A 25,906-nucleotide genomic window follows, 5' to 3' on the forward strand; every position below is an offset into this window, starting at 1 on the left:
TGGGGAGTGAGAAATGTGTTAAAGAAGTGGAGCAACGTAAGGCTGTAGATCCTTAATGTTTTAAAGGCAATCTGCCCTACCTGGATCATAGAATGGCTTGGGTTGGAAGGGACCTCAAATATCTTCTAGTTCCAACCCTCCTGCTGTGTGATGATCATTAACATTCTCTATATAGAGTTGACTTTCTGCTTTCCAAGTATTCAGGCTGGAAGTTCAGTAATGTTTGTAGCCAAGGATAATGCTTTGTTACCTTAAGAGAAAACAGGAGCTTAGCTTTTTTAACGATTAAATCTGTCAGTATCTATTGTTTGGTAGCTTGCAAAGCCTTTCAGATAGTCAGGGGAACATTGAGCATTCAGGCACGTTGCTCATCTGCATGCAGCAAGCAGCTCTGCTGAAGTCAGTAGAGCAAAGTGATTATTTTTGCAGTACAACAGTGTCAAGTTCTTCAAATATTAAATACTTGCTTCACTGCCTCTCAGCTGTTCCGTCCCACTTCCCTGTCTTAATATCCTGGATTTAAATCTGGGCTAGCCTCAAGCTCATTACAAATGGCATTGTCCTCTAGTAGTAATTTAGCATTATTTTTTATGGAACCATGCAAGGGAGTAAAATGAATCCAGCATGTCATAAAACTTGCATAGGTGGTAACAGGTCAGAAATAATATTAAGATTTTCACACCATTTGTTCAGTAATAATAATAATCTTTGTACACTTTTTGGTCACTAGAGTGACCATAAAAATGCAAAGCGCTCTGAAAAGCTACAGCCTTGCAGAGATTTTTTTCTTATTTTGTTGGGAGTTTTTGGATAGAATTCTCTGAAAAGCCAGCTTGAATTAAATAACGAGTCCAGGATTCCAAAGTCTTAAAACTGTGTTTCAGCAACTGAGAATTAGAAAGCAATTTGGGTAAACTTAAAACTATGGGGTTTATTGAATGACATGGGGAATAATTTGATATAAATTACATTTCTGTCTCAAGTTGCAACGCTTCTACGAGGTGCAGCTCATAACTGGAGCAGTTGGATTCTATGAGCTAACTCAGGTGTGCCCTTTTTTTTGTAGTTGGTGCTGCCATTGAGGTCCCATTAGGAGAAGATGCAGAAACTAGAAATGCTCTGATCTTTACTAGGCAGCTTTGTGTCAGTAAAAGATGCACTGAGCAAGTTCTTTATGCAAGGTCAAAGGAGAAGGGATTCGTAGGAGGCTGTTGTCGTCATGCTGACATTGTGTCTTTTGCTTAGGATGTAACTGGATGTCACTTAGAGGGAATGCAGATTTCCCCAAGAGTTTGCAGTAGGGTAGCTTGGTTATGTGATTTCAGAATCCTTTCTCTTGAAAACCTTCCTGGTGGTGGGCGATCCTTTTGAGTGTGCTTCTGTAGTAATTGCATCTTGTTTGTTTTCTTAGTCTGTGAGGCTTGTAACTGAGGATATGGGCTCTTAGGTGAGTGGTAACGGACCCTTCTGGAGATGCACACCCTCAGAACAGGCTGTGCTTGATGGCACCAAATGAGGGAACATTTAGAGTCAGTTTACCCTTAATCTTATTTGCAGCAGTTGCAAATCTTCTCTATTCAGTTCTTTTTAAATAGATGCTTATAAGCAAGGCTGGTATCTCCATAATCATATTACACCTAAATCTCGGTGCTGTCATGACACTGATTCAAGTATTTGCCTGACGTTATTTTTAAGAACAGATTGCTAAATGAAGTTGTATACCCACCATTTGAACTAAGCTGTGAGGTCATGAGGTGGTGGCATGTAAGTTACTGCCCCTCTCCTTGGCAGAGAAGCATCAGGAATAAGGAAAATCTGAACTTGTATTTGAATATTCAGTGTTTGGGGTTTGGAAACTTTGATATTTCAGGCATGCATGAGATGTGGAAGATTTCCCACTATTTTGATTGAAATTAGTAAAGCTTAATCTTGATTTGATTTCCAATAAGCTAGTGGGCTAGTAGAAAAAGAATGCCAGCTTGTTTGGAACACCTGAAACGCATGCCTAACTGACTCTGCTTTTCCCTTGCAGGATGTTGTCTGGGGATTAAACTCTTTATTTACTGTAAGTAAATGAATCCTTTGCATATCCACATTCTTTCTGTCTGCCTTGTGTGGTTTCAGCCTCACCTAATGTTGCCTCTTGAGGTCTTTATCCCTTTGGCCTCAGTAGGTGTTGTACAAACAGAAAATCAGTTTGTGCTTTTGTTAACTGCAGGACACGTACAGGTGATTTCTAATGACCATGTTTTTGTAGATTGCTTTTCCTTTTGGTTGCAATTTATTATTACATACTTTGATAATGAGTTACGCTATCTAAGGGACCTGCTGGTCAAATTGAAGGAGAAGAAGGGAAAGTATAGGCAGTGGAAGCAGGGACGGATGCCCTGGGAAGGACATAGGAATGCCATCCAGATGTGCAGAGATGGGATCAGGAAAGCCAAGGCGCAGCTGGAATTTAACTTTGTGAGCAATATGAAAAATAACAAAAAGATAAGCTGGTCAGAAGAAAAAGGCAAAGGAGAATGTACTCTCTCTGATAAATGAGGAGAACTGGAAGGAACAAACATTGAGAAGACTGAGGTACTCCATGAGTTCTTTACTGTGATCTTCACTGCTAGTTGGGCTTCCCAATCCTCTCATGTCCCTGAACCTCCAGGTGGGGTTTTGGGAGGACCAGATTCCTTCCCAAGAGCAGAGGAAGTCCAAGACTGCCTCATGAGGCTGAATGTTTACAAGTCTAGGGGCCAGACAACGTGCATCGTAGGCTTCTGGAGGAACTGGCTGATGTTGTTGCCAAGACATTCTTCAACATGTTTGAAGAGTCTTGTCAGGTGAAGTCCCTGGTGACTGGAAAAAGGGAAACATCACTCTTAAGAGGGAAAGGAAGACTCGGGGAACTACACAGGTTGGTGAGCCTCACCTCTGTGCCTGGAAAGATGATGGAGTAGATCCTTCTGGAAGCCACATTGGCATGCATGCAAGGTGAGGAGGTGGTTTGGGACAGCCAGGACAGCTTCACCAAGGGCAAGTGGTACTTGACTGATCTGGTGGCCTTCTATGATGGAGTGATGGCATTGGTGGACCAAGGAGGGGCTACTGATGTGATCTTACTGGACTCGTGCAAGGGCTTGGATATGGTCTTTATCTTTAAATTGGAGAAATGCGGATTTGAAGGCAGTTCTATTTGGTAGATAAACAACCAGTTGGATTGTTGCAGCCAGAGGGTTGTTGTCAATGGCTTTATGTCCAGGTGTAGGCTGGTAAAAAGTGGTGTCTTTGAGGGGTCTGTCTCGGGACTCGTGCTCATTTATCAGTTATGTAGATTGTGAGATTGAGTGTACCTCAGCAAGTTTGTGGACAACACCAAGCTGAGTGGTACGGGTAACACAATAAAAGGAAGGAATGCCACCCACAGGAACCTGAACCAGCTTGAAAAGTGGGTCCATGCGAGCTGAATGATGTTCAGCAAGGCCAGGTGCCAGACACGCGTACTGACTAGGAGAAGAGCTCATTGAGAGCAGCCCTGCAGAGCACGACTTGGGGGTCCTGATGGACGAAAAGCTGGATGTGAGCCAGCAGTGTCCACTTGCAGCCCGGAAGACTGACAGCATCCTGGGGTGGCAGAGCAGTGAGCGTGTTCCACGCCATCACCAGGAGTCACGGTGCGTTCCTAGAACCTCCACGCAGGCTGAGCCTGGGACTGGCTGCAGTCATCTCACTTTCACGGCTGCTAAAGGCTTCGTTTTAGATGGCTGTTTTAGTCAACTGATTTACAGGGTTGGACAGCAAAGAGTAATTGTGTTTCTGTTAGTCTCCCACTGCATGTTCAGTAACCAGAGGGAAGTTCAATCCAGTGGAGGTACAGAGATACAAAGAAGTCCCTTACACAACTGCACATAAAAATAATCTGTTGGGCAGACAGCAGCACATGATGGTCATGCATTAGAGACCACAGGGATCTGTCATGTCCTGGAAGAGCTGTGCTTTGCAGCTTGCTCTTGGATTTTCCTCCCACACTGCTTCTACAAATCAGGCGTTGTATGGCAGGCGTTGTCAGAGGAAAGTTTTGTTTCTGGAGGGAAGTGTGTTTCTGTGGTCCGTGCAGATTCTGATGGGGTTTTCATGAAGACAGTGAGTGAAAATCAGTCTGAGAGCAGCAAAGCCTTTCATACTGATGGCATGTCACTGCTCTCAGAGGCCAGCCTTCAGCTGAGGAAAATGGTCCAGTCTGCAGGCAGAGGAGGGTTTTTCTGTGACACCACGTTATTTTTGTGATGATTCACATGTTACCCATAGCTTGGCTTTCTTTGCTCTTAGCCCTGGGCACTTTCACCTTCTGGAGTCATTCATTGAGATTAAACTGGTGGAACTCAGATTTATTTTTGACTCTTTCTGCTCCTCGCCTTCTTGAGCCATTATCTCATGGGGTCTGTGCACTTCCTTTCCTTCTGGTCATGTGTTTCCCATTGCATTAAGCATTCCCTGTCTGTTGCTCCAATTTAGAGGGAATGAAATTGTGTTGCTCTTGTAGATGACATTAGGGAAATTCTCCCTGCTTTATCACCAAACTTAATTATGATTCATAGTACAATAAACCCTAATTAATGAAAATCATCAACAATTACACCTCCTGAAACAATGTTCCTTCAAAACTTGTTTTAAAACTCTGTCTCTTTTCAAACAGAAATGCATCACTGCCTGAGGAGTGTGTCATAGGGGCTGCATGTGGCTGCATGCAGTCAGATGAGATGGAGTGTCTTGCTGCTGTTGTCCTTTAACTGACGTTTGATTCAGTTTCAACTGCCCAACTTGTTTGCGTTTACCTTTGGCAGGGACCTGTACAGAGGATGTGAGATCATAAAGTCATAGAATGGCCTGGGTTGAAAAGGACCACAATTTCCTTCCAACCCCCTGCTGTGTGCAGGTCACCAACCAGCAGCCCAGGCTGCCCAGAGCCACATCCAGCCTGGCCTTGAATGCCTGCAGGGATGGGGCATCCACAGCCTCCTTGGGCAACCTGTTCCAGTGCCTCACCACCCTCTGTGTGAAAAACTTCCTCCTCATATCCAATCTAAACCTCCCCTGCTACTCTTGTTTGCTTTGCTTCTTTTTCTTGTTTATTAGCGCTGGGGAAAATTTGGAGGAAACCCTATAATGTTCTCTGGTTCTTTTCCAGGATCTTTTGAATTTTGACGACCCTTTGAATATTGAGGCTGCAGAACATCATTTGCGTGACAAGGTGAGTCAGTGGTTTATTTAAAGCATTTTGTTCCTTAACACACACTGTACTCTGTGATTCCCAGTCAGTCCTTTTATAGCATTTAAGCTGGTACTTAAGGCAGTAGAGTGACTCAGTCTATCAGCAACCAGATATTCAAACAAAAATAAGCTTGATCTGGGAAAGTAAACTCAGCACAGTGGTGGTATGCACCATATGCTCAAATTGTTGACCATAATGTAATCACATCCCCAGAATAGATGGTCTTTGGCTTCTTGTTTCTGAGATTTTCCCTGAAGCTGCATATGTTCTGTGGAGCAAACGATAGCAATTTTTTTCTGGCACAGCTACATGAGCAGCCTTTCACTTAAAGGCCAGCAAAAAGATCCAATCTCTCTCTGTCTCTTTCAAAATGCTGCTTTTTTGTTCACAAGCCTTACACGTTGCATGCTTTTATTAAACCTTAAGAAACTGGGGCACATTCGAAACCCAGCAGTGGAAAACTTCATGTTTAAAATACTCTTTATGATTTTCTGATTAGTGGCCTGATGACAAGCTGTGAATGTGTACCTCTCAGCTAAGTGTGGTGATAGATATGAACAAAAGTAATAATTTCCCCCTTACCTGGGTGTCTGAAGTTGCATCACCTTCCATTACATGGATGCATACCTTAAATGTATCAAATACTGACTTGGCATTTCAGGATTGCTTATTTTAATTAAACTCTTCTGGTACTTTTGGCGAAGTTAACCTTCAAGACTGAACAAAATTTGCAGGTAAATGTTGGTGTGAGGAGTTTGTTGAAAATGCAGAGTTGGGCAGTATATCTGATTTAGGTTGCATCTTCCCAGCTATTATTTGCTTCAGTAAGACCTTGTAGCCAGTCTGGTACTCATCAGTATTTGCAGGGTGGGGATGAGACAGTTAGCTTATGGTCAGTGAAAATTGGTAGAAAACTAATCTGGAAATGGTTTTCATTCTAGTTTTGTTATGTCCACATGGCAAATTGTGCCAGGAAACCTTCCAAGCCATAAAACAGCAAGTAGTTACAGACAGCCTGAGGAACAAAACCAGTGTGGTGAGGTGGCAGGTCAAAGCATTTTCTTTGTTTGCACTGCTAGACTGAATTATTCTCTAACATCTTGCCAGGAAGGTGTCTGTGTGTGCTCTTTGGGAATGGTGGGGAGGCTACATACCTGCTGCTGCATCTCCAACTCAGCATTTGTTTCTTCTAACTGGCAGAGGGGAGCAGTGGTGGAGTCTAGGTAGGTTTTGTAAGCAGTGATGCTCCCACGGCACGAGCACAGTCTTCTGTCAGGTCTTCTGAGGCTTAGCAGTGCTGCAAGACATCGAACCAGCTAAAGAATGGCAAAAAGAAGAAATCACTATCATGCATCTCCCAGGCTCGTTCAGAAACTGGAAACCTAGGGAACCCTAACAAGGGAAGAATGCTACGTGCTTTTGAAATCCCAGCTCCCTCAGAAGAGGAGTTCAAAATGTGTACTTCCTGCCCTAAGAATGTGGAAGCGTTTTCAGATAGCAGTTATTGAGGAAAAAGTTGAAGGGAAGTTGAGGTTTTTCATCAGCCTTCAAAGCTAAAAAAGGTTTTTGCACAGACCATTGTTTTTTGTTTTTAAACTTAGTAAACTGTGGGGTAGACTCATCACAGTTAACCAGTTAAGTGAAATCCATGTTCTACTGTGTTAACTGCTTTGGTGCTTTGTGTAGATTTGATGTTAGGTGAGTTTGACACATTCAGTGCTGAGTTTTTGATAGGAAGTGTTGGATTATCCATTGTATATCTTTCAAGCATCATGAAAACAAAACCAGTAATGCCTGCCTAGGGATTGCAATGGGGAGAAATGACTGGTTTTATTACAGTTGGGCTCAAAAGGATGTGATTGCAGCTTGCATTTTTGTCTCCCTAGGGAATAGATGCCATGTGGTGTCTGAGCACTTCATTATAGAGTAAAACTGCTGTGGTTCTGTCCCTCTCTTAAGAAAATATTGCATTGCACAGTATGATTAATAGGGGAATTTTACTGAATTTTCCCTAAGTCGTTTTTATGTGCATAATACTGTCATACAGATAATGTATCTGTGATATACATGCATGCTGTATTTACACATAGATATGCAAACACAACCGTATACAAACAGTTCTGTCTACAAAGATCTGTGTGTAGCAGATATCATAAGGAAATGCCTGTGGTCATTTGGCAGTGTGGGAGTATATGGCTTGTAGAAGCCAAAACAAATGTACATTGAGTGGTCTTTTGTGGTTCTCCTGGGGGAGATGACTTTTTCACTGATGCCATTTCAGATTGCAAATCCTGAGATCCTTTCACAGACATTGAAGCTTAGTGTGGCTGCTTGAGAAGTTAACAGTTAATCTGAAGCCTGTCTCTGGTTATTTAAAACGTGGAGCTGGAGTTCGTTCAGTTCTCTGGGCTGGTATTAAGTCATCAAAAATGCTTCTCTTCCTGCAGGTTCTCAAAGCTGTATTTGTAGTCACATCACAGATATCAGATCTCCATTACTGATCCTCGGAGAACAGCCATACTGTGAATGTTTGCATTATAGATCAGGCTTCAAAGGACACTTAGGATCTCTCTGCATAAGGAACTTAACTTTTTGCATTAGGTCCATGGCTTATACTGGAGCATATAGCTGTGGCTGTTGGGAAGGCAGTCTTGCCTGAAAACTGAAAAATGATGCAAAATTCAGAGCTCGAGTTCTTCAACTAATTGCTGTGAAAAATCCTGTCTTGTTTGACACCTGTGTTCGTGCAGCTTCATCTTCCATTCTTCAGGGTATCTGTCAGTTTGAGGAAGGAGCTGTCAGCTCCTGCTCAGCCTCTTCCCTGCTGATTCTTTCAGCCTCTGATCATCAGGTCACTTTTAAGTTAATTCTTTAAAATGCATACAATTGTTCATGCAGCTTTGGTAATTCTGCACTTCCTTGCACGTTTTGCAAGATCTCAGTAACTTTTTGGAGAGTTGTACGACAAACCTGGCCAGTCATCAGTATCCCTTCTCCTAAATGGTGCACTGAGCTAACCTCAGTATTCAGCCCTCTACTTTTCAGCTGCAGAAGTGATTTGGAGTCCTGGGTTATGACTGATTGCTTACATTAACAGACCTTTTCAGTGCCAGAGGATTCTCTGCCATCTCGAATGAGCTAAGTAGTTATTTCTGAGATAGGACCCCATTACTTGTCTCCTTTCAACTGATTTGATAAGGCTTCCATTTTCCATTGTAAGTTTGTCTTATGGCTCACCATCAAGTGATGTTGGGTGCTCCCAAAGCTTAATCACCCACATGGTTGCTTTTTTTTTCCCCCCACTCCCCTTCCTTTCAGCTTGTGAGCACAGTTCCCTATTCTCTCACAATTCACCTCTGTGAATGCTGTCTTCCTAAGTAACCTCGTTGGTATTGAAGGACTGCTACTGGAATAGGTTGCCTAGTGATGTGTTTGATGCCCCGTCCCTGGAGACTTTCAAGAGGAGGCTGGATCAAGCCCTGAGCAGCCTGATTCAGCTGTACATATTCATTGCAGAGGAGCTGGACTAGATGACCTTTAAAGGTCCCTTCCAACTCTAAGAATTCAATGATTCTCTCCAAAGCCTTCTCCTTCCCAGTAAGTCCTGTTCCCTCAGCCTCCCCTTGGACCCAAGCCCTTCCCAGCAGAGGTGTCCCCAGCCAGGGGAGATCATGTCCCATGGGCAGGGCCTTGCCTTTGGCCGTGCTGAGCCTTGTGGGGTTGCTCTCAGCCCCTCCTGCAGCCCATAAACCTCCCTGTGGAGGCTGAATTTGTCCCCAGCACGTTGACTGCATCCACTTCAGTGTCTGTATTTCTGTAGACCTGATGCAAACTTCCACACGCAACCATTGTTTTCAAACTTGGATCTTCTCGCAAACACTGACTGTGGCATTTCTTTATTTCATAAAGCCTGCAGTAGAATTTGTAGTTCCACATTGCTTTTCTTTTTCCCCTCTGCCTTTGTTTAACTGCTAATTGTTTCCAGCTTGGGCAAAGTTTGCATTGTTCATCTTTTGTGGAGCCGCTTTTTGGAGCAATTTGTGGTTTCCACATTACACTGCAGTTAGGTCATGATCGCTGGAAGATTATCATCCCCCTTTGTTTGAGAGCTCAGTAAATCAGAATTAGAAGATGATTGATGTCATTATATAAACTAAGCAATGTTTTTCCCATCATTTAATCTTCTCGTGCCGATAAAATCTCATCAGTTTGATAGCATGAGATTTCTTGCAGATTTTGAAGAACAACTTACTGACTAACAAGCTGCTTTGAATTTAGCAGAGCAGTCGGTCCATGATGGATGTGGATGCCAGAGCCATTGATTGCTGGTAGAATCAGTTCCAGGGATTCCTAAACAGTGAGGAAGTGTTCATGTTCTGAGGATTTGCTGTTTTGTGTAGGAAACAAACAGAGCTGTATTGATTCACTTTCTTTCACAGCCAAACAAGCTGAATAGTAGAAGAGTAGGGGTGTACCTTGTTGAGTGAGCTTAGCAGTTCAGGACTGATGTATTCCTTAGCTGGAGGTGCTGTGGCACTGCCTGCAGTTTGTTAGTTGAAATCTAGAAAATGCTTTCCACATGTACCTCTCGTGACTGTTTGCAGATCCAGTCTCAGGCCATTGCGTTCACTGGGTTCCTCAAAAGTTTCGTGCCTTGTATTTTCTCATAGTGTCAGCATTTGCCAAAGCATTTGCTCAAAGCCATATGTGTGCTAGCCAGCAAGAAAATTCATGGTGCTCTTTCACGTGGCTTAGGGTGCAGTATTTCTTCTAAATTCTGTTTAGCTTTCTTCAACTCCCGCACCCTGAGTGCTAATGCTGTGTCCCGTTTCCTGCTGGATTTGGTATAGTTTCAGTTGTCGTCATCTTGCAGATTAACAAACACTCATTTGGTTTTTCTTCCGTGTGTTGGCTTTGAGCAGTTTTAAGGGAGAAGCTGCATGATATCATCACCCTGTGTTGTGTTAGTGCAGATGTGAGCGCAGTGAGGCTGTGGGTCGTGCCTTTCACCAGTGGCAGCAGTGACAGCAGGCACCTCTGCTAGTGCAGATTTTGATGAGCCACGGCATGCAAACTCTGTGCAAAAATGCACAGCTAATACTTGCAATGTTGTTGAAAGAGAGTGTGTTGTAGCTGAGATTTAGCTCTGTCAAGTAGTGTTGGTTTGCTCTTTGTATCAGTTGTAGTTTCCATGGAAAGAAATAGGACACATTACTTCTGGAGCAGCCTTTATAGATGCAGTCCTAGACAATTCCTGTGTCCCAGACAAGCCTAGATGTTGGACACCTATGGTTAAAAGGACTTTGTTTGACTCTTCCTTGAGGAGCAGTGTCAATACGTTTCCCACCACGGAGCTCAGAAACGCATTGACAGGTAAGAGTGCAGCCTGCAGGCAGCCAGCAATTGCGTCAAGAAGGCATCATTAATGCCACGCATCGTGGCCCTCCCTTTGCTTGCCCCAGGCAGAAGGATCACACTTGTCACTGGAGGAAGGCTGCTGTCAGACTCGATGTAATTATTGCTGGTAACGTCCAGGATGTGAAGAGGCCAGCATGCTGCTTCCAGCAGGCACTCCAGTCTGATCCTTACCTGCCTTGTTTTATTTCCTGGGAGCCTGTCAAGCTGAATACCCCTACAGAAAAGTGGTCTTTCTTCTGTCTTTTTTTTTTTTCCCCAGTCATATTCCTTTCAGATATAGAAGGGAGACTTAATTGTTGCCTTTTCCATGGCTACATTGGTTGTGAGGCTCGTGCTGTTGTTTTGGTATTTAACGATGAAATATTTTGTGTCTGTTTGTGCAGGGGATTTTGGTTCTAGTCCAGGTTTTAGGAATCTTGTTTCTTCATGGGAGCTGCAGAATTTTGGCAGTTCTGTTGTCACCGGCTATTTCTAACCCATCTGTTGTTAGGCAGCTTTATATGCTGGGATGGCTGCGTTCGTGGGTTGTGTTGTCACTGCACGGGTGCTGTGCATTTGTAAGAATATTAATGAGAATTAATTCCAGCAGCTGGAATTCCATGCTGCAGTTAAACTTGACTCTGGACATTTCATGACATCCTGAGGCTGTCTTTAATAGATCATTCTGACAGTAGCAGTTCATATTCCTGTCCAAATCACATCTTTCTGATTCCTCATAACAGTAATGCTAGCACACTGGCAGAAATCCTCCAAAAGACACCAGGGACAGGATTGCCAGCCTCATCTCACTTGGGATAATGGTATGTTTTCATGAATTAAACAGAGATAATTCACACAGACAATGTGACAGTGCAGGCAGCAGGGAAGTGTGAGGCCAGGAGCTGTTGGGGATGCAGAGTGTTGGGGCAGGTATTTACTTCCATGCTGCAATGCCAGCTATCAGGTTTTTTTTTTTCCCTTTTTTTTTTTTTTTCACAAGAAAATACTATTTTGCTTTTGCATTATTATTTTTTTTTTAATCAAAGGCTTCTCTTGGTAATATAAGTTTTGTTATAGGATTGTTTTTTGTGGAGATGGTCATGTTGTTATGGAGTACGAAGCTGCCCCTTAGGTTTCCTCTTAATTGCTCTATATAGCCTCAGCCTTTAGGGAACTAGGCTTAAAAAACGTCCTCCTCCCAGTTGTGTGCTGCCTTTGGAGGCTGTTTTAATGAGTCTTCTGAGATGAATGTTTTCCTTGAATTGCCTGAGGAAAGTCTTCTCATCCTCACAACTGAGCACGCCAATGTGATTCCATTAGAAACAGCATTAATAATTAAAACAGCAATAGATTACAAATCTCACTGGAGAGCTTTTTTTAACTACGTAACTACATGCAGGTTTTTGAATTCTTAAGTAGCAAACAGTTCAGCACTTTTATAGAGCAGTCGTGATGTCCCAAAGTCTTCCTTGGGCTATTGGGTGAGAACCAGGAGCACCTGAGATGTTCCTGAGGGGACATGGGTGTATATCTGAGAATAGGAAAGTCATCAAAAGAGAAAGTAGTCAGCAAGGGGTCTGCTTGAAAATAAAGGTGAAAAGGTAAGAAAGCAAAGATAGATCCTAGAGTATCTCTAGGCATCCCTTTGGAAATACAGTAAACTCAATTTCACCCCCACATTTGCATGTTTTTAGAATCTAACCCCAGTTTTTACCAACTTTCTGTCCCACCAGCCAGGAGCCCTGTGCTTTCCCTTCCCTGCTGTGCTAATGGGCATTGCTGCCTGCCTAGCAGACATGGTGCTAAGTACATCTGAAGTCATGCTTCTCTGCTAGAACTTGGAGTGATTTTATCCTCACACTGATAATGCCTTCAGAGAGTTAAAAAGACCCAGAATTTGCACCCTGTGCAATCATTTCCAATTTATCCTGCAAAAGACTTTGCCTAAACAGTGTCAGAGCCAGCTGCACTTTCATCCTCTCGGCTTTTTATTTCTGTGCCTGTACATAATAAGGACATAATTACATTTGGATTTAAGATTTAAGTCTACCTTGAAAATCCACTTTTCTGTGTAGCTGAAGAAATGCATTTGCAACAAAGTAGTGTTTGTAAATTTGGATTGTTCTTTCTCTCGTGATTGATCTTCATAGAACGGCCTGGGTTGAGAAGAACCACAATGCTCACCCAGTTCCAACCCCCTGCTGTGTGCAGGTCACCAACCAGCAGCCCAGGCTGCCCAGAGCCACATCCAGCCTGGCCTTGGATGCCTGCAGGGATGGGGCATCCACAGCCTCCTTGGGCAGCCTGTTCCAGTGCCTCACCACCCTCTGTGTGAAAGTATTTTCAGACTTCAGTTTTGTTTCCATTCATCTAATTTGATGTATCAGAAGACTTGACCATTAGAGATGTTATCTGACGCATCCAGATGAAAAGCATGATGTAAGTGCTGACTTCTACAGTACTTGCTTTGGAGACTAAGCAGCCAAACAGTAACACAGAAATTAAAACTGGAATGCTTGGAAAACAAAATCATCAGCCCTTCCTCGTGTCTTCTGGTTCAAGTTAATTCACTTAGCTGATTCATAGAATCATTGTTTAACTTCTCTATGTCTCTGTCATAGCTTTTCTTTTTCTCATGTACGTTTTTATGTCAGAGGCATTTTGTGAGTGAGGCATCTGTCTTTGCAGACTCATTGTGCTCAATTTCTGCTGTTAAAATGGTGTTGATTTTTTGGAGACCAGAGTTTCCTTCCTGACAGTAACCTGTCAGGATCTCTCTCACAACTGAAAAGATGTTTTTCTGGTTTTGGATGCGGTTTGCATGGAAAGCCCAACCTGCTGGAGATGCAGTGAGGACAGAGAAATCTGTGCTTGAAAAGCATTACAAGGGATTCGAATGCAGTTGGATGGCTTCTAGCATCACCAAAGTTTGGAAATGGAGTTGAAAACCATCATTTCAGGCTCAAGTGCTGCACTGACAAAGGGAGGAACTGAAGGATGACAGGTTTTGCCTCACCTGGTGTTCTCAGCATCGTCCCCACTTTCCTGCTCTGTTGCTCACATCAGAAATATGTGGTATGGGAATCAGAACCCAGGAGCAAGGACAAAAAACCAAAGCATTAGAAGAAGGTCTAGACAAGCATTCTGTTTTCCAAATAATAATTATGTGAAATAGGTCTTTTCCTTTGATGGTATTCCTTGAATAAATTGAAAGCAGTTGAAACATCTTTATTTTGCAAAATATTCAAGACCATATGCACATGCCAGAAGTGAAACACCAGCTATACATCACTCAAGTTATATCCTGTTTGTATCTGAATGCTTGTTTCTGAGCAGATCAGTTTGGTTCTCAGCAGCACACTCCAAAAGATTTCATTGGAAAATGCTTTTGTTTTTTTTCTAATGCCTTCCCCTGTGTGTTTGTAGAAGATAATGCTTATTGAATTCACCAGTGTGCTGTCTGTGCCAGACTTGCTGCCTTTGCTAGCATTTGTCCATCACAGCCATGCACTTTGTTAATCTTCTCCTGTATCCCAAGCATTTGACATTTTGTATGCAAGAAGTGCTGATGATATTTGAAAAATTCTGATCATGAATTGTAATTTTTACAGTTAATAGCAGTTGAACTGTAATTACTGTTTTCATTTCTTAGGCTTAGTGATGGCTCAAGACAGCTGGAAAATCCGCTTTAGAACTGAGAAATTATCTGAAAACATTGCCTCGAAGTTCATTTTGGGCTTTCTTTAAAACATTCCTTATTGTTAGGAGCGTGTTTGAGCAGGTGCTGGAAGAGAAACCAGATGGGGAATGTTGTGCTGGGTGTTTGTGTGAGGCAGGGAGCAATTCTCAGCTCCATGTCTAGCTGCAGGTGGATGTGGTGGGGAGATGGGATGGAGCGTGCCTTGGTGACTTGTGTTGTCACCTTGGTGGCACAGCACTGAGGAAAAACCCTTGCTTTGGCTGTTTCTGAAGGCATACAGGAGTGTAACTGGTTTCTCTTTGCACTGCTTCCCTGAGGCTTCAGTGCACAGAGAGCAGAGGAGGTGCTCCTTCCTCAGAGCTGGAGCTCTCCCAGAGCTGGCAGTGCTCCTCTCTGCAGCAGCAAGGGGAAGAGTTACCACCATGAGGCAGATCAGACACTTGGGCTGCTCTTTCTGCTTGGTGTGGGAGGCTTTTCAGTCCCTGCTACCAGATCTTGTTGAAGACCTTCTTGCTAAATTATCATTTACGTGTCTGTGCAATAAGCTTGGCAGCTCTGTTGGGTGGAAATGCTTTTAATTGAAAGTGAGATGTTTTAGGTTGTGGCTTGGCTCCTGCTAGCGAGACAGTTGTGTTTCTTGGTAACTCTTCTATTCTGGGTTGTGCTCTCTGCTTTTTCATTTAGTGATATTTCCTGCATGCACAGACCAAAGCAAAGCCCCCAGGTGTGGTGAGAACATCTGGCTGGATGCCCTAGTTAGAAGAACGCATTCCAATGACCTTATGTCCAACCTGGAAGTCATCACAGCATCAATTTTGGCAAATTGAGGGCTCTGAGTGAACAACGTTACAAGTTATGGCTTCTGTAAGTGTACTGTGCAGGCTTTTTCATACTTGTGGGGCAGAAGTAGGGATTTAAAAGGTCAGTGTAGTTTTGTGATCTCCCTCTGCAAGCTTTACATGCTTTCCTTTAGCAAGTCAGAGTACATTGGATCTATCTTTCCAGGTAGCTGAGTGCCAGCATCTGTTCTGTTGCCCCACAGTGAAAATACCCAGCTGTTAGATACATTCTGTTCAGGAGGTTAAAAAGTGGGCACATTCTTGTACTATTTTTCAAGTCTGTTCTCCAAATTCTGCCCGCTAGCATAAGGGCATAGCAAACAAAAAGCTGCAGAAGTCTTTACAATGAACCCAGATTTCATCCATCGAGCCAAATGAGTGGAGGCTGTAGGTGAACAAAGCACGGTTTCGTTCCCTCCAGAATATTGTGAAAGCATCCTTATCAATTTATTAGCAGGGCAGAAGGATCAGATTGATGTTTGATATTGCTTCTAGCTTGGAAAACAAGGAAGTTATGCTGTGCATCTAGATGTGCAAAGTGCTGGATGCCATCCATTTCTCTTTCAATTTAAAAAGCATTGGGAACATTCAGAATCCAGGTTGAGTCTTTTAATCTTGTGTTGATCGTACAGCAGCAGTTTCAGAGAGCGCTGTGAGCTAGCTGTCCTTCCTGCTTCAGCATGACTCATGGCATTGTATTAATTATTCTTACAAGACTCAGAGATGTAATGCAGACAGAATACAGCCTACCTGACGTGCTTCTCTGTTTCCTGTATGTAAGAACAAAGTGTGGAAGGGGATGGGAAGCTCTTGGTGACATGCTGAGCTAATGCACCCTGGTGTAATCTTGCATCAGATAGAGATAAGAACAAAATGTGTCTTAGCTGCTACTGGAAGGATGTAACAAGGTATCTAGCTCCAAGGCGATGATAGAATCTCTGAATATCCCAAGATGGAAGGATCATCCAATCCAGCTCCCTGGGGTGATGGAATAGCTCGGTACTTTGCTAACTGTGCAAGACTTACGAGATCTGGCACATCAGCTTATCAGCCTGTTTCCTGCTGAGTGCTCGTCAAATTTGTGACTGACAGCTCTATGCAGCTTGCTTGAATATCAACCTTCATCCAATTTGTTTTGTAATTGATTGAGAGCGAATGAGTAGCTTCCTGTTCCAAAATGACTAGAGCTCCAGATGCAGGCACACCTGTCAGGCAGAGGCAGCAAGGGAGAAATGTCATGGGGACACATGAAGAAATTGGGTCAATCAGCATTCTCGGCGTTGCTTAGAGTACCTGGTGCTGGATGTTCCTTGATGAAAGGTGGTGGTTGCATGCTCACACTCTGCTGCATCCTGAGCATGAGCCTCTGCCAGCACTTGTGGGTAGGCAGCAGATGGCTCACTTGGACACTATGAAGGGATAATATGTGACAGTATCTTTAGCTACAAACCCAAGTTTGTGTGCAGTTCAGTCAGGCACACGGAATATTTGTTGAAATAGCCTGAAATTTCACTTGCTGATCTGCCGTGTGTGGCATAAGAAAGTGGCAGATAAGCAATGCAAAAATTCTCCTGGCATCTCTTGTCAGCACTGTGCCAGCACCAACCTCCAATACTGTGTCAGCAAAGGAAAAGGAGGGCAGTGGATGGGTTACAGCTGCCAAGTGAGGTGTTGTCAGAGGGTGGCTGTTCTCTGTGGGATCCAGCCCTGTGTTGGCAGGCTTGGGCACAACCTGCAAACTCAAGCATATCGTGCCGTGCCAAATACGTTGTGAGCAGTGTGAATATTCAGTAACAAAATCTGTAAAGCCAGGATATTTTTGCCTTCTGGAGCCTAGAAGGAGCTTTATTTCAATATTGTACATTCAGCATGTAACATGCAAACTTCTTTCTGTGTGATGGATCAGTCAGCAGAGCCTACAAGTCAGCTATCACATGTGAGCCCACAGCGTGGCGTTGAGTGTATGGTGTGTTCATGACCCCTGTTCTTGTAGCTCTGCAGTCACATGGCTGGTTGTCACCATCAAAGTCACTTGTTAACATCAACTGCCCATCCAGCACCCATTAACCAAGGACCCTACTGGATTTCCTTATCAGAAAGGCTAACAGCTGCTGTAGGTAACTGGTTTTCTTGCGTTGCTCTAGCACTAAAGCACTGCTCTAACACTGCTGGGGTATTAGCCTATCACCCAACTAAAAATAAGTCCTTTATAACTTCCAAAGGATTACGTTGCTTGTTGTAGAAAACAACAGCTGCTTCTGATTCTTTAATATCATTGAGCATGTGAACCTAGGAGCTGAAATCTCTCTTGAAAAATAAACAGGAGTTACATTTAATAGGATGAGGAGTCAGTAAATCACACTTGGATGTATTTTAGAAGGTAGGAACTGGGGGAGCAATGCTGATCCCATCGTTTTCAGCTGGGCAGAAAAAAACCGGATGAGGTTTAACAAAAGCAAGTGTAGAGTCTTGCATCTGGGGAGGAATAATTGCATGCACCGGTACAGGTTGGGGGATGAGCTGCTGGAGAGGAGCTCTGCGGAAAGGGACCTGGGTGTCCTGGTGGATGACAGGTCGGCCATGCGCCAGCAGTGTGCCCTTGTGGCCAAAAAGGCCAATGGCTTACTGGGGTGCATTAAAAAGAGCGTGGCCAGCAGGTCGAAGGAGGTGATCCTCCCCCTCTACTCTGCCCTGGTAAGACCTCATCTGGAGCACTGCGTCCAGTTCTGGGCTCCCCAGTACAAAAAAGACAGGGATCTCTTGGGAAGAGTCCAGCGGAGGGCCATGAAGATGGTGAAGGGCCTGGAGCATCTCTGCTATGAGGAAAGGCTGAGTGAACTGGGTCTGTTCAGCCTTGAGAAAAGGAGACTGAGAGGGGACCTGATCCAGGTCTATAAATATCTAAGGTGTGGGGGGCAGAATGGCGAGGCCGGACTCTTTTCAGTGCTGAGTGGAGACAGGACAAGGGGAAATGGCCAGAAACTGCAGCATAGGAAGTTCTGCACCAATGTGTGCAAGAACTTCTTTACAGTGAGGTGACGGAGCGCTGGAACAGGCTGCCCAGGGAGGTGGTGGAGTCTCCTTCTCTGGAGATGTTCAAGACCTGCCTGGATGCCGACCTGTGCGACCTGATGTAGGGAACCTGCTTTGGCAGGGGGGTTGGACTCGATGATCTCTGGAGGTCCCTTCCAACCCCTACAATTCTGTGTGATTCTGTAAGAGAAGATGAAGTTTGGAACCACCTGAGGAATCTGAACATGGTAGGTCTGTGAGTCCCAATGAGATGCTATTTTTCAGAACTAAAATTGGACTTTGGCTTAAATCATCATGGTGCTGCACAGCTGAGACTCGTGCTAGTGTTTTACTTTCTAACCTCTTAGCAGCATTACCCCACAATGCAGTGCATGATGCGATAAACAGAGAATGGTCAGCAAGGAAATTGGTGCATGTCTTAAGACTGAGCTCCTAACAGTAACTCACTCTTGTGTCTCTCTAGCTGGTGTAAATGTTGTGTTCTTCAGGCAGTCCCAGCTGTTATTCCTTGGCTGGAGGAAAATTCTGTCGTGCGTGTGATTAAAGTCAGTGGCTGTTATCTTAAAAAGAAAAAGAAAGGCTGCCATCAGGAGGGATGGCTTCCTGAGCAGGGCGGTGCAGCACACATTAAAAAAGGTGAAAGAAGAAAAGTGGGTTCTTGTCTTGATCATTAGAGCAATCCATTTACATGATTAGTGTCAATTATAAGTGGGGAGAGATGCGGAATTGCAGGGCCCTTCAGGTTGTTTCAAGTATTCAGATTTACTAGAGTGTAAAACTGCAGCTGGGGAGGGGGAGGAAGGAGGAGTCATCCATAAGCTAAACAATCTGGTCTTGCACCTACTGGAATATGAGATAATAGTAATTAGGTGCAGAACAAAAGCATTTCTGTGGAGCTGAGAGTAAAGGAATTACTGAGTTTGACAAGCCCAACAATTTCTCCTCCATTTTTCAATATTAAAAATTATACTTGTAACAAATTATTCCTGTCTTTGGTGCGTCACAGTACAGGCAGATGTGTCAACCTCTGCCACGATCGCTTCTGAAGGATTTCTGTTTTCCCTTGAATTCTCTGATAAAAGTTGAGTATTGTTTTGGAGACTGTCAGTCTAATATTCCCGCGGCAGCAGCGAAATAATTGGAAGAGATATAAAATGATGAATACTGATGATAATGAGTAAGGAGATGCTGTTAGGCAGCTGGCAGGTTACATGAGAAGCTTTAATTTAACGTGAAGGTAAAGGTCTTGATACAAACATGTATTTCTTCTCCCTTGCTTACATCCACTGTAACCAAGTAAACAATTCTGAATCGCATTATGAGGACTGTCTGTTCTGCAACAGTTCTGAGACGTTTTCAGGAGGTGTTTCACAAAGCAATGGAGTTGCTGAGGGAGGCACGACCCCCTGGATGGTCTGGTCCAGCCCCTGTGCTCAAGGTAAAGTCAGCTAGGGAAGGTCACTCAGCAGGGAAGCATCCAGTGGGATGTTGTCTTCAAGGCTGGAGGTCAGTGTTCACCATCGGTGTGAGCCCACACTGGCATCCACAGCAGGTGAGATGCCCTTGGCCCATGAGGGCACATGGAGCATGCATTTTACTTTCATCCAACTGCTGGGGAGGAGACCAGAAGGATGAGGGAACTGGAGAGAGGAGAAATATCATGGAAGCTGCATTGTGGTGGGACAAGGAGAGTAGCAGTGATAGTTGGCAAGTCTGTAGGCAGGCAGATCGTGTTGTCTTTGCTTGCTGAATGTGTTTTATAGCCCTGTCTTGATTTTGCTGGCTATTCTGCAGCTGTGTGGGTAAGAATGTGTGGGTTGCCAGTAAGCACACTGACTAAACGAGGCTTTATTCTGGTAGAGGTAAGTATCCACCAGCAATTCAGACACCAAGGGGAGTTCCATTACTTCATACTGATCACAAGATCTGCATATTTTCGCATGCATCTGTCTTTTTTCCTCTATCTTGTTTGACCGTATTTGAATTCATCAGCAATCAGACTGTGGTATGCAGTAATTTTTAGGGGATTTTTGCTCAACACGCTCTTTGTCAGCACCACAAGCCTTGCACTGATGTGTGAGAGTTGTGCTATTCAGGTTGCTATAGTGGTAACTGAAGTCAAGGCTTTGAAACGGCTGCTGCTTCATCTTGTATTATTATTAATTCTCAAGGAAACAGTACCATGGTTAAAAAAAAACACAACAAAAACCCAAATCATTGTTGAATTCTGTGCTGTATCATAGCTGACTTTGCGGCGTCGCTCATTTCTTACCAAGAAATTCCAGTGAAAAAGAAAGTGCCCATGAATTTGCTGTGGGACGGGGGGCTATGGGAGAGAAGAGTTTGAGATCATCTGAGGAGTTCTATATATACCCACGGAAACAGTAAGAAGATACTGCTACTTGAAACTTCTTATTGTAAGAAATGTTTTGACAAACGTTATGATTAATCGTTACAACACTTCAGGAATCTCTTGGTCTTCACTGATACTTCCTGTCTGGCTGAGATATGTCAGGAGACTTCAGGACAGCTCTCCAGATGGTTCTTCCTACAGGATGATCCCATTCATCTTTGCCCAAAAAGTGTGTATGGACATCAGTAGGCTACAACTTGACCTTCTTACTACCTTTGCCCCTTCTTTCACTTCATTGTGTTGTCTTGGTGCCTCTCTTTTACCCAGAATCCCAGCTGGTGATCCCTGAAATTGCTGGAGCAGATGTGTGTGTTTGAGCTGCAATCTGTGTCAGACTTGCAGGTTCCACGGAGTGCCAAACCTTCCAACACTGCCCTTTGTACCACAAACACAGCTGACTTGTTGAGCCAGGACGGCCGCCTCTGTCCCTTGACCAGTTCCATGTACGTTTATTTGATTCTGCTGCTCTTCCAGAGAGAGTGACCAGAATAGATCCGTGCCTCCAGGAACTCTCCAGCCTTTTGATTTGTGCATCTAAGAATGTAGGACACAAATTAGTATGTTTTTATCTTCAGCTTGTTCGGAGCTGGACTTTGTCAACAGCTCGATTGATGCAATTGGCTCTTAGCTCAAGGAGGAGCAGGCAACAGAAAGGCTGCTTGTGCTCGTCAAGAGAGGGCATTGTTGCAGCTAACAAGGGGAGGCATGCCCACGTCTCGCTCTCATTATGTTTGCTTCAAGCTGGCATTGTCAGGCCCTCATTTTAATGTTGTTTGCATTGCAGAATATTTGAGTCAATGCGTTGCTTAGATTAGTGCAGCCTCGTCCTTGCTGTGCTGTTTACATTCTCGTGTTTCAGCTTCTGTTGGACTGGGATCTGCCTTTGTCCATTGTTGGGTATAAGGTTTTCCACTTAACCTCATTCCCATGTTTAAACTGATAGCTCCACGCTGCCCCTGGTTGTGCTGGGATTTCTCTTGCTAATAGGAAGAAGCTGGTTCTGGACATGATCTTCAAGAACAGCACAGAACTGTGATGTGATGGAAGAGTGAGGGCTTTATAACCTTCTTCAGGTTAAAAAAGAAAAAGAAAGCAGCTTGCATTTATTCCTGGATACTGAGCCAAGTATCTCTGTCCCAACGTTTTCTAAGAGGGGTTATGAAACGCTGAAGAATTGCTCTAATTAGACCCACAAAGTCTTCCTGAGGTATTGAAGTGGGTTTTTTTGGAAGCTGCTTAATTTTTGCTGTTTGTTTTTCATTGCTTTGCTTGCAGCTGAGCTGTCTTAGTAGGAACAACAGCACCATCCCAGTCCAAACCCATCTTTGCAAAAGAGTGCACCCTGTGAGTCACTGCATTTAGCTATCTCCTTGTTTACTACAGGAAATCCTTCACTTCCTTAGCACAGCCAACCTCCCTGTTTGATGGTGGTTGTGCTGAAATCGCAGCGACCACGAAGGCTCTGCATTTTGTTTTTCCCCCAGCATATGTGTGTTTTCCTTGGATTTCCTCCCCATTTTGTGCTGCATCCATATGACAGCCTCGAAACCTTCCCCTGCTGAGCACAGAGTGCATTAAGCAGCGTGTGCAAACGAGCAACGACACAACTGCTAATTGTGCTAACGGATGTAAATAGCAAAAAAGTTCCTCTTCTAATTCTAATGGTATTTATAGAAACCATTACCCACCTTTCGTAACGCTTTGATTACGGATGGAGCCTCTTTCTGCCTCCCTGAAGTTGATGAAGCTTTTGCAGGTGGTTTGACTGGCTGAGGTGATGGCAGAAATGCAGATGTTTGCAACCTTTTGATTTCCATGTGTTAGGAAAGCTTCTGTTTCACGTTCTGCAGACAAATGTGTGGCTTTGGGAGAAGTCTGTGCTGAGCTCCCCCTCCCTGTGCCTGCAGGGCATGACTTGTGGAGGGGATGACTTGTGAAAACTCTTGCCAGACCCAGACAGCTCTGATTTCCTCCGCTGTGGTCATTTAGCCATTAAGATGTCAGATCCTGAAGACATATCCTCTCTTGGGAATGAGTGACATCCTCACAGGTGGAAGTGTGTTTGTAGCATCTGTGTAATTGGGATGATTGAGGTGATTGTTTTTCAGGGCTGTTTCCTGCAGGCAGTTCCAACAGCTGTATCAGCAAGGCTTCCAGGAGCAGAGCAGCTCCTGGTGGGAGCGTAGTTTTGCCCAGGGCCACGTGGAAATGACTCAGTACAGACCCAGGTGGATGTTCTTGTCTTCAGCAACCTGGCTAAAGCGTAAGCATTGCAAAGCAGATCAGTCAGAGTCAGGGCAAAGCCTGAGTCACTTGGCTCTGCAGCTGGAGGACCAGAGCACTCCCAGGAGCCGAGTGAGGACTCCTCTTTGGAAGGTGAGGGGGGTGGTGATGCTGTGCTTGGGCTCAAATCTTCCTCTGCAAGACTTAGCTGTAGGCCCTGACCACCTCAGCAGCTTTCACGCCTCCTAATCCATGGCCTTTTTGTCTGCTGAGCACCTCAAAGTGCTTCACTTTGCACGGTGCACATTGGCCTCCTCCCTGAGCAGCAGTCCAGCAGGTGCATCAGTGCCACCACTCCCATCAGTTCACTCGCATCAGTTCAGACAGTTGACCTGTGAGAGCAGCAGTTTGGGGGGAAAAATGCCCAAAAACTGATGCTGTGGGGACTGCACAGAGATTGGTGTGAGTGTGGCGGGGACACTGTGCTGTTTTTCACCCTCCCTTCTCTCCAAGTCCTCCTTCGTGCAACTGAAGTGTAATTACAGGGCTCAGAAAATGTGTAAAATGATGTAGAAGCTGAGCTCTAAATGAAACAGTGCCAAGAAAATCACAGCGAGGTAGGAATATGGATTGGGAAAAGGCCTGATCCTGGAGATCTTTGTGTTTCATTCAGCTCCTTTCTAAAAGAGAGTGGGAGTGCAGGGGCTGGTGGATGTGAAGACTAATTTTTTCCTACAAGATGGAAAAGAAAGGTTGCTCTAAATGTGTTCTACGGGGTTAATAGGCAAACCTGCCCAATTATTGTGTCCTCCTCCCAAAGCACTGAGTGGGGCTGAGCAACATGAGCAGACTGTGGCTTGCTTACTGGTGAGTGGTAGAGCCCAGTATTCCACTAACATGCCTTTCAGTGAAGCCATAAAGAGGGTCCTAACGGAAACCATTTGGGATTTAACCCTGCTGATAAACTTTGGACTAAAATAATGTCGTGTTGAAATAGTGGAGGTTTAAATTACTATTTGGTGTTACTATGTGGGTCCATATTCTTAGATAAAACAACTCTGAGACGGCAGCTTTTTCAGAAAGCTCCAAGCTTGTTGTGTTCAAACAGAAGCTCAGTGAGTGCTGGACTTTGGTCTGTGCTGTAACCCAGTTTTCAGCACAGTGATATTGTGAAATATGTTGTGGCTCATATATCACACTCTTCATCTGCTGATTAATTCTGAGTTTCCCTTCGGTCGATCGATGCCCCAGTGTGATTCTCAGCAGATGAAGCAGGGGTTTGGCCAGCATTACTCATGCAGTACATGCTTCCCCATGGACCCGTTGTGCTCACGTACCGCTCTGACCTCCCTGCAGCTCGGGGCAAAACTGCTTTAGGTCTGCTCCAAAATGGCTTTTTGCTCGTGCATGGGTCTAAAGCAGACACTGCCACATCGTGGGTATCCACCAGCTCTTGCTCATCCCTGGGCTGTTGCTCTCTTCTGCTGACCTTCCATCCCAGGCAAGACAGGACTGCAGGTGCTGCTCCCAGGCATAAAGCCCAGCCTTGCTTCTCCCCACCACCCCACCTCCCCACTGGGAAAACCCATGGGCGGCACTGGCAGCCTCTTACTCCATCTGTGTGCTATCTCCAAGCTCGTGATGGAAACGCTGCGCCCTGAAGTTGATGAAAGGCAAATTAAAATTAGATTTCCCTTTTGAAAAGCTTTAAAAAGTATTTTCAGCATTCCCTGATGGCCTTTCAGAGCTTAATGGCTGGCTGGGGTTGCTTCTGATGGAGCGTCGTGCACTGTAGCATCTGTGCTGCTGTAGTCAAATGTCACAGCAACAATCAGCCCTCTCCCCTTACAGTGGCCTAACAGTGCCACTGACGGGGCAGGCAGCTGTCCCAGCAGGGACAAGGCAGGAGCCCAGCAGATGGGTCCCTGGCAGCAGCAGTCCCCCAGTCTTCTCCCTCTCAGCATCCCGACCATGGGGTGCAGGACTTTGTAGGGTAGAAGCAGGGGGCAGAGAGCAGCAGGGCTCTCACCTAACATGGTGATGGGTGCTTGCATGCACTGCCCGCCCCAGCCCCACTCCTGCTCTCCCTTAGCACTCCTGCAGGATCCCGTGCTCCTCTTTGTCATGCAGAATACAGACTGCTCTGACTAATTCCTTGCTTCTGATTATTCAGTGCTGCACACCAACAGCTGTGCACGTAGGAAAGTGCACACTGTTAATCAGGGACTGTTGAGCCATATGGCATGTGAAGATGGAATATTACAGCTCCGTAATGAGAACCTCCTTCACATACAGCAAGGACAGCCGTAAGGCATTCTCACCAGTGCTGTCAGCTCCTTCGTCTGGTGATAACTTGTAAGTGAGGGCGTGGAGTCCTGGAGCACCCCTTGGCCCAGGTCCAGCTGCTGTGAGTTGAGTTCAGAGGCCCTGTCTGTCCGTTGAAAAGCATGGGACCGGCTCCTGAGCCACCTGTAGGTACTGTAGTTACAGTAAAGATGCAGCTGGCTCTGTTGCATGTTCAGTGCTATTTCTTGGCCATCTTCCCAGCTTGTTTTAGTGACCCAGGGCAGCGGGCACCACGGAGCCCTCTGTTAACCCATCCAGCTCCCAGCAAATGGGGGCTGTAAGCAAGAGTGTCAGCAGTCGTAGATGGTTGCAAAACCAGAAAAAAAAACATGTTAGAAAGGGTCTTAATTGGGGTTACTGTCCTGAAAGATGGGTGGTGTTGCCTTCTTGCGCTGATGTGTGGAGTCAGACCCGATGGTCCTTATGGCTCCCTTCCAACTCGGGTTATTCTGTAATCAAGCTCCATTCCTCACTAATACAGTGAGTCCAAGTCTTAGTGTATCAGGTGCAGCGCTGTGACTGACGTGCTCCAATGCTGTCATTGCCCAAGGAGAGTCTGGGTGCTCATTTTGCTGCTGTGAGGGATCAGCCTGTGATACCCAGGGTGCCCACCATGACTGCAAATGAGATTTCCAGCACATTTGCCATTATGAGTAATCGTCCCAGTGTGCAGCAAAGCAGCCTTGTCAGAG

General features: G+C 44.8%; 1 protein-coding gene across 3 annotated transcripts in view; it reads left to right on the forward strand.

The window, feature by feature from the left end:
• UBE2F (ubiquitin conjugating enzyme E2 F (putative)) overlaps positions 1-25,906 on the forward strand; it is a 66,036-nt gene that overhangs the window by 39,298 nt on the left and 832 nt on the right. For 2 of the 3 annotated variants that reach the window (XM_042874218.1, XM_042874219.1), the window contains 2 exons: positions 2,033-2,065; positions 5,180-5,242. In XM_042874218.1, coding sequence (XP_042730152.1) covers positions 2,033-2,065; positions 5,180-5,242 — 96 coding nt within the window. The remainder of the gene's footprint in view (positions 1-2,032; positions 2,066-5,179; positions 5,243-25,906) is intronic. The other variant, XM_042874220.1, reaches the window with a different exon arrangement.

Source organism: Lagopus leucura, unplaced genomic scaffold, assembly GCF_019238085.1.
Source record: "Lagopus leucura isolate 7727_CA_CO unplaced genomic scaffold, USGS_WTPT01 Super-Scaffold_100012, whole genome shotgun sequence".
NCBI classification, from domain to species: domain Eukaryota; kingdom Metazoa; phylum Chordata; class Aves; order Galliformes; family Phasianidae; genus Lagopus; species Lagopus leucura.